Below are 9,263 nucleotides of genomic sequence, written 5' to 3'. Positions count from 1 at the left end.
TCTAAATTATGTCCTTCCTTCCATCTATTGTTCTGTGTGTTGATTTCTCACCACTCTGCAAGAAAGGGCATTCATGTCTATTTCATAGACGATCCTACATGTAGTTGCAATTGAATCATAAATTATTCCCAAAGAGTTCATGATTTTATCATGTTTTGAATATAATATTTTTTCAATATCTATTTCAGATTTTACCAAATACAGAACACTGCAAGGCTTGCAAAATGAAGACCTCAGTAAAAATTTTTCTAAATTATCCACTGTAAGGCTACTTACCAGTAATTCATATCTAGAACTTAAACATATCATCCTTGAAACAATAAAAACTAATTTAATATAGTATATTTATGTATGTTATGCTTTTTCAACCTTTAAATTTTTTAAAGACAGTATAGTTTATTATGATTGCACAATATTTAAAGTTTAAATTTTCATAGAATTTTGTTTGCTCTCCAGAATGGCAGCTCACTACCTGCCCCTTGTGATGTTAAAAGAGGCCGTTGTTCTCATTTGTTCCAAAACAGGAATGGCATATGAGGAGGCCAACAGAAGATGCACCTCCACTGACCTCCACTGAGTGTGCACTCACAAAACGAATAAATTATTATTATTTCTTTTGTTTGTAATTGTATATTGTCAACAAGGTCAAAGGCACTTGATCCGATGCCAAACTTTTGCATTTCTTTTGCTTTGTGGTAAATTTTCTTCAGCAACATTAACATTGTTTAAATTGTTTTCTTTGGAGAGTTTACATGTACACATGGATCATTTGTATATTAGAATTATAGCATTGTTTAATTCAACTCATTCTTATCATAGAGAGGTTATTATATACTGCAGGCAACGACTTGTAAAGGGTATACTGTTTTAACTAACATGCAAGGCAGTATTATGAAACTCTGTAGTTGATAAGGGCATATATCACATATTGATATGCATATTTACAGGAAACTCTGATGCATTTTAAATCTGAACGTTAATTTAAAAGTGGGGAGAAATAGCATTGGATGAAAAACGACACATATGAAGAAAATTATTCCATACGTAAATACTTTTTAGCTCACCTGAGCTGAAAGCTCAAGTGAGCTTTTCTGATCGCCTGTTGTTCATTGTCTGTCCGTGCATGATTAAACATTTTATATTTTCTCCAGAAGCACTGGGCCAATAATAACCAAACTTAACCAAAAGTATCCTTGGGTAAAGGGCTTTCGAGTTTGTTCAAATGAAGGGCCATGCCCTCTTCAAAGGGGAGATGACCACAAAAATAGGGTGGGTCATTTAATTTTTTTTATCAAGAACCATTGGGCCAGAAGAGCTGAAATGTACATGAAAGCTTCCTGACATAGTACAGATTCAAGTTTATTGAAATCATGGCCTCCTGGGGTTGTATGGGGCCACAATAGAGAATCAAAGTTTTACATACAATTATTCAGGAAAACTCTTTCAATATGAGCCAAGGTGGCTCAGGTGAGCGATGTGGCCCATGGGCCTCTTGTTCAACATATAGAATAAATAGTTATGTTGTATTTCCCATGGAACATTGAAACGTTTAATGCGTTTACCAATTAATCATTGAAAGAAAGATAAAATTGTTGTTTCATATGTTTTATGAAAACTTAAAGATGTTTCATTTCTTTTCATGAAAGACCCCTTAATTACCCAGTAATATATAATCAATTCTTAACAGATTATGTAAATTTGATTTATATTAAGGATGTTTGATCTGATTACCCATCATTATCAATCTGTCTAATATGGCCATCATGTGTTACTATTGCTACGCAATCTTGGAGCATGAGGTAGAATGCGAGCCAGCTCTTTCATAAGTACATGTATCTGGAAAATATTTCAATGTCAAAGGTTACAACAATGTGATAATTTAATCATTGTATGTCTAAGGTGTTAATAATAAAACTGTTATCTGTTCAACTTTTTCTTCTTAATTAAAATCAAGACTAAGTACCAGAGGAAATTGTGGAAAAAAATGTCTGTCAAATACGTCAAGCTCTTACATGTAGTAGTTGCAGATTCAACTATTTATAGAGATACTGAGTTATGATGCACACAAAAATGGGTCTGGCACAAAAATGTTGATTTAGCTCAAGATGACTGGAAAAGTCTATAACACAGAGAGACTGGGTATTTATTCAATTGTGTATTGATTGATTGAATATTGTTAAACGTCCCTCTCGAGAATATTTCACTCACATTGAGACGTCACCACTGGCGGTGAAGGGCTGTAAAATTTAGGCCTATGCTCGGCGCTTATAGCCATTGAGCAGGGAGGAATCTTTATTGTCCCACACGTGCTGTGACACAGGACCTCTGTTTTTCCGGTCTCATCCGAAGGACCGCCCCATTTAATCGCCTCTTACGACAAGCAAGGGGGTACTGAGGATCTATTCTAACCCGAATCCCCACGAGACTATTCAATTGTGCCTGATGATTAAACTAATAATAAACATGTATGGAAAATTTATTATCAGTGAAATACGATACTGTTGTTCAGAGACAAAGTTGCATTTTATAGGCTAAGACAGTGTAAGGCTCTACAGGAACTAGGTTAGGCTCTACAGGGACTGGGTTATACTCTACAGGGACTAGGTTATGCTCTACAGGGACTAGGTTATGCTCTACAGGGACTAGGTTATACTCTACAGGGACTAGGTTATGCTCTACAGGGACTAGGTTATACTCTACAGGGACTAGGTTATGCTCTACAGGGACTGGGTTATACTCTACAGGGACTAGGTTATGCTCTACAGGGACTAGGTTATACTCTACAGGGAATAGGTTATACTCTACAGGGAATAGGTTAGGCTCTACAGGGACTGGGTTATACTCTACAGGGACTAGGTTATACTTTACAGGGACTAGGTTATGCTCTACAGGGACTAGGTTATGCTCAACAGGGACTAGGTTATGCTCTACAGGGACTAAGCTATGCTGTACAAGGACTGGGTTAGGGTTTACAAGGATTGGATTAGATGCATGTGAACTGGATCATATCCTAATTAGTATTAGAGTCAGGCCCGTGAACTCAATCACATTTTTTATTAGTGTTAGAATCAAGCCCATGAACTGAATCATATCCTAATTAGTGTTAGAATCAGGCCCGTTAACTGGATCATATCTTAATTAGCGTTAGAGTTAGGCCCGGGAACTCAATCACATTTTATTTAGTGTTAGAATCAGGTCCGTGAGTTGGATCATATCCTAATTAGTGTTAGAATCAGGCCCGTGAACTGGATCACATCCTAATTAGTGTTAGAATCAGGCCCATGAACTCAATCACATCCTAATTAGTGTTAAAGTCAGGCCCGTGAACTGGATCATATCCTAATTAGAGGCCCGTGAACTGAATCACATCTTAATCAGTGTTAGAATTAGGCCCGTGAACTGGATCATATCCTAATTAGTGTTAGAATCAGGCCCGTGAACTCAATCACATTTTTTATTAGTGTTAGAATCAGGCCCTTGAACTGAATCATATCCTAATTAGTGTTAGAATCAGGCCCGTTAACTGGATCATATCCTAATTAGTGTTAGAATCAGGCCCGTGAACTGGATCACATCCTAATTAGTGTTAGAATCAGGCCCGTGAACTCAATCACATCCTAATTAGTGTTAAAGTCAGGCCCGTGAACTGGATCACATCCTAATTAGTGTTAGAATCAGGCCCGTGTACTCAATCACATGCTAATTAGTGTTAGAATCAGGCCCGTGAACTCAATCACATCCTAATTAGTGTTAAAGTCAGGCCCGTGAACTGGATCATATCCTAATTAGAGGCCCGTGAACTGAATCACATCTTAATCAGTGTTAGAATTAGGCCCGTGAACTGGATCATATCCTAATTAGTGTTAGAATCAGGCCCGTGAACTCAATCACATCTTAATTAGTGTTAGAGTCAGGCCTGTGAACTGGATCACATCCTAATTAATGTTAGAATCAGGCCCGTGAACTCAATCACATTTTTTATTAGTGTTAGAATCAAGCCCATGAACTGAATAATATCCTAATTAGTGTTAGAATCAGGCCCGTTAACTGGATCATATCTTAATTAGCGTTAGAGTTAGGCCCGGGAACTCAATCACATTTTATTTAGTGTTAGAATCAGGTCCGTGAGTTGGATCATATCCTAATTAGTGTTAGAATCAGGCCCGTGAACTGGATCACATCCTAATTAGTGTTAGAATCAGGCCCGTGAACTCAATCACATCCTAATTAGTGTTAAAGTCAGGCCCGTGAACTGGATCATATCCTAATTAGAGGCCCGTGAACTGAATCACATCTTAATCAGTGTTAGAATTAGGCCCGTGAACTGGATCATATCCTAATTAGTGTTAGAATCAGGCCCGTGAACTCAATCACATTTTTTATTAGTGTTAGAATCAGGCCCTTGAACTGAATCATATCCTAATTAGTGTTAGAATCAGGCCCGTTAACTGGATCATATCTTAATTAGCGTTAGAGTTAGACCCGGGAACTCAATCACATTTTATTTAGTGTTAGAATCAGGTCCGTGAGTTGGATCATATCCTAATTAGTGTTAGAATCAGGCCCGTGAACTGGATCATATCCTAATTAGTGTTAGAATCAGGCCCGTGAACTGGATCACATCCTAATTAGTGTTAGAATCAGGCCCGTGAACTGGATCACATCCTAATTAGTGTTAAAGTCAGGCCCGCGAACTGGATCACATCCTAATTAGTGTTAGAATCAGGCCCGTGTACTCAATCACATGCTAATTAGTGTTAGAATCAGGCCCGTGAACTCAATCACATCCTAATTAGTGTTAAAGTCAGGCCCGTGAACTGGATCATATCCTAATTAGAGGCCCGTGAACTGAATCACATCTTAATCAGTGTTAGAATTAGGCCCGTGAACTGGATCATATCCTAATTAGTGTTAGAATCAGGCCCGTGAACTCAATCACATCTTAATTAGTGTTAGAGTCAGGCCTGTGAACTGGATCACATCCTAATTAGTGTTAGAATCAGGCCCGTGAACTCAATCACATCCTAATTAGTGTTAGAGTCAGGTCCGTGAACTCAATCATATCCTAATTAGAGGCCCGTGAACTGAATCACATCTTAATTAATGTTAAAATTAAGCCCGTGAAATGGATCTTATCCTAATTAGTGTTAGAATCAGGCCCGTGAACTGGATCATATCCTAATTAGTGTTAGAATCAGGCCCGTGAACTGGATCACATCCTAATTAGTGTTAGAATCAGGCCCGTGAACTCAATCACATCCTAATTAGTGTTAAAGTCAGGCCCGTGAACTGGATCATATCGTAATTAGAGGCGCGTGAACTGGATCATATCCTAATTAGTGTTAGAATCAGGCCCGTGAACTCAATCACATCCTAATTAGTGTTAAAGTCAGGCCCGTGAACTGGATCATATCCTAATTAGAGGCCCGTGAACTGAATCACATCTTAATCAGTGTTAGAATTAGGCCCGTGAACTGGATCATATCCTAATTAGTGTTAGAATCAGGCCCGTGAACTCAATCACATCCTAATTAGTGTTAGAGTCAGGCCCGTGAACTGGATCATATCCTAATTAGAGGCCCGTGAACTGAATCACATCTTAATCAGTGTTAGAATCAGGTCCGTGAACTGGATCATATCCTAATTAGTGTTAGAATCAGGCCCGTGAACTGAATCACATGCTAATTAGTGTTAGAATCTGGCCCGTGAACTCAATCACATCCTAATTAGTGTTAGAGTCAGGCCCGTGAACTGGATCATATCCTAATTAGAGGCCCGTGAACTGAATCACATCTTAATCAGTGTTAGAGTCAGGCCCGTGAACTGGATCATATTCTAATTAGTGTTAGAATGAGGCCCGTGAACTCAATCACATCCTAATTAGTGTTAGAGTCAGACCCGTGAACTGGATCATATCCTAATTAGAGGTCAGTGCACTGAATCACATCCTAATTAGTGTTAGAATCAGACCTGTGAACTCAATCACATCCTAATTAGTGTTAGAATTAGGCCCGTGAACTGGATCACATCCTAATTAGAGGCCAGTGAACTGAATCACATCTTAATTAGTGTTAGAATCAGGTCCGTGAACTGGATCATATCCTAATTAGTGTTAGAATCAGGCCTGTGTACTCAATCACATCCTAATTAGTGTTAGAATTGGGTCCGTGAACTGGGTCATATCCTAATTAGAGGCCAGTGAACTGAATCACATCTTAATTAGTGTTAAAATCAGGTCTGTGAACTGGATCATATCCTAATTAGTGTTAGAATCAGGCCCGTGTACTCAATCACATCCTAATTAGTGTTAGAATCGGGTCCGTGAACTGGATCACATCCTAATTAGTGTTAGAATCAGGCCCGTGTACTCAATCACATGCTAATTAGTGTTAGAATCAGGCCCGTGAACTCAATCACATCCTAATTAGTGTTAGAGTCAGGCCCGTGAACTGGATCACATCCTAATTAGAGGCCCGTGAACTGAATCACATCTTAATTGGTGTTAGAGTCAGGCCTGTGAACTGAATCACATCCTAATTAGTGTTAGAAGCAATCCCGTGAACTCAATCACATCCTAATTAGTGTTAGAGTCAGGCCCGTGAACTGGATCATATCCTAATTAGAGGCCCGTGAACTGAATCTTATCCTAATTAGTATTAAAGTCAGGCCCGGAAACTGGATCACATTTTAATTGGTGTTAGAATCAGGCCCGTGAACAGAGTACAGCATCATATATAGGAAAACGAAAGTAGAAGGTATGACGTATGCAATTTGTGTGTGTTTGAGTGCACAGAGTTTCCGGTCGGATCAGTTCACGGGCTTATAGCCTTTCCCATCGCTAATCAAGCAAGTAGTTCAGTCTAAATTGAGAAACCACGGCTGCACGCTACATAATCTCGGATTAGTTATCAACTTCATGACTGTTGATTGATTTCAAGATTGATGATAATGAAGATGATATCGAAAGCCTTCTTCCTTTTCATAAATATTTCTTACAAAGCATGCGTTGTTGATTCGTTTATTATGGACAATAATCGATTATTTAAAATGGAATCAATAATCGGAATCAACGAGTCATAAACAATTGATTGTCGGCAATCGTTTCATCACTACTTACCGCTAAGAACGTTTCTGAAGTTCAGCACCATTCTTTGTCATTGGATGCGTAAATGTTACCATTAGTTTTACACATCGCACATTTTCAATCTAAGGGTTTTGATACAACCATTCAATTGTTAAGGAATTAGAAACAGAAATTGTTTATGTACATTATATAAATGGTAAAATACCGCGAAATAATTATTGATTACGGCTTTACGCCATTTGGCAATATTTCACACATTTTACGGCGTTTAGGTAATTGAAACATATCTGTGTGTGAGTGTTTTCGTTTCCCGGACGGCCCTTAGTGAGCCTATTCTATTTCGAAAATCAGGGAAACGGTCGTTTGCGTGTCAAGGGGTTATGACCGTCGACACATGGTACCCTTTTAACGCTAGATAATGCACTCAATCATTTTAGTTTTGAAAAGAACATTCCAGTTGATTACAAAAAGTAAAACAATGTATGTTTCTGTTGATTCTATTTTAAACCAAAGAGCAGATTAAACAGCATGGAATTTAATTGCAGGCACGTGAAATTAGAGGCAATTCTAAAGATCAAACTAAACACTTTTTTGGCTTGTCAAGAATCAAAGATACCACATAGCAATAAACTTTGTAAATTCGTTGGTCATTTTATATTGTTTTCTAAAGAGTGTTTTGATCGGTGACTAACTTATAAAACCTCATGCAGACAATAAAAAAGTACAAAATACATATAAAGATATCAAAATCTTAATCCCGTGGGTCAGACCCCCCTTCGAAAATTTTCTAGATCCGCACCTCCATAACTACAGTCTAATTACATAGCTCATCAATATTTACTTACCACTCATTGTTTTAAATTCTTTGTAGCACCTACAGCTTCTAGTTCTGCGGTGTCATCTGATGATGATCGAAATGTGGTAGCAAGAGATATATCGCATAATATATTTACATCATCTTATCCCTTTTAACGAGTCATATCGATAATTTATGCTTGCTATCTGGCACAGATACAAGGAATAGATAAAAACTTTACCGATGACAAAGATTTTACGAAATTGTACTTTCGATTTAGATGCAGAGAATTCTCGTATCGCACCCTTCATGTACACATACTACTGTTAGCGAAATTTCCCTTGACTCTATTAAAGGTATATCAGCTGATTGGTAAACAAGAGGAAATAAATGTTATAGAGTTATATTCTTCTGGTCAGTAATACATAATTAAAGTAGATAGTATTAATGTCAACAGAATATCTTAGGAATTATTTGTAAATTAGATATCGATTTGTCAACGGAAGGCCATGATAATTGGAAACAGAGTTATCTGTTTTTGGATGTTAGATAGGCTTTATTTATTCTTTTCATTGTAAAGGATTGGATAAAAATGGGAAAACGCTGGATCATCTAACATTACGCTGTAAAAATCCTATATCCATGTGTGTTTTCTAACGAAATTGACTGTGTAGTTAACTTTCACAAATGAATGTAGCTCAAGTGTTACAATTGACTGTAGCTAACGTATTACAATTGACTGTAGCTAACATGTTACAATTGACTGTAGCTAACATGTTACAATTGACGGTAGCTAACGTGTTACACTTGACGGTAGCTAACGTGTTACAATTGACTGTAGCTAACGTGCTTGTTATCAATCGTTTTAAGTGCGCTACACGGAATGTAGGTAGCATAACGTGGACATCAGTAAGAGTGTTGTAACAATTTTCTGTCACGAACCGTATGGTGTATTTCTTCTCAAAAAAATGAAAGATTTGGTATAAATGAAACATTGCAAATGTACAGCTGAACTATTCAGAGTCAAGGAGCGGCTGATCTATTTGTGTTTTTTTATAAAGTGCTGATGGAAAATGGGAAATTGTTTCTTATTGTTTCAGTAGCATTGCTTTAGTATCAACAATCTGAATACATTAAGATAATGAACCGTGATTAATCACACCATACGAGTAGAGCAAACATGGGCCTCTGGACACGTCGGGGATGAGAACAGGTACCCAGGAGCAATATAAAAGGTGTATAAAATTATCTAAAACATTAAGAATTACATTTAAAATTCAATAAAAAAATCTATTTACAAATAATAACTTCGTCTTCAAACTGTTCTTTTTTATTCATTATCAATCAAATATTTATTTATAGATTTACGAGTTCAAACGCTGA

At 37.4% G+C, this 9,263-nt stretch overlaps 1 protein-coding gene and 1 long non-coding RNA gene across 5 annotated transcripts in view; one reads left to right on the top strand and one right to left on the bottom strand.

The window, feature by feature from the left end:
• The window catches only part of LOC125679173 (uncharacterized), a 4,727-nt gene extending 3,860 nt beyond the window's left edge, over positions 1–867 (top strand). For both annotated transcript variants that reach the window (XR_008799367.1, XR_008799366.1), the window contains 2 exons: positions 189–262; positions 457–867. This is a non-coding gene — a long non-coding RNA (uncharacterized LOC125679173). The remainder of the gene's footprint in view (positions 1–188; positions 263–456) is intronic.
• The window catches only part of LOC125665131 (protein mono-ADP-ribosyltransferase PARP12-like), a 43,588-nt gene that overhangs the window by 31,191 nt on the left and 3,134 nt on the right, over positions 1–9,263 (bottom strand). The window contains exon 1 of one of the 3 annotated variants that reach the window (XM_056152052.1): positions 7,930–8,075. The exons of the other annotated variants lie outside the window; for them this stretch is intronic. Coding sequence (XP_056008027.1) covers positions 7,930–7,936 — 7 coding nt within the window. The 5' untranslated portion in view covers positions 7,937–8,075. Of the gene's footprint in view, positions 1–7,929; positions 8,076–9,263 lie in introns of those variants that run through there. 3 annotated transcript variants of the gene reach the window in all.

This window comes from Ostrea edulis, chromosome 1 (genome assembly GCF_947568905.1).
Source record: "Ostrea edulis chromosome 1, xbOstEdul1.1, whole genome shotgun sequence".
NCBI lineage: Eukaryota > Metazoa > Mollusca > Bivalvia > Ostreida > Ostreidae > Ostrea > Ostrea edulis.
This window is presented reverse-complemented; position numbering and strand designations above follow the sequence as displayed.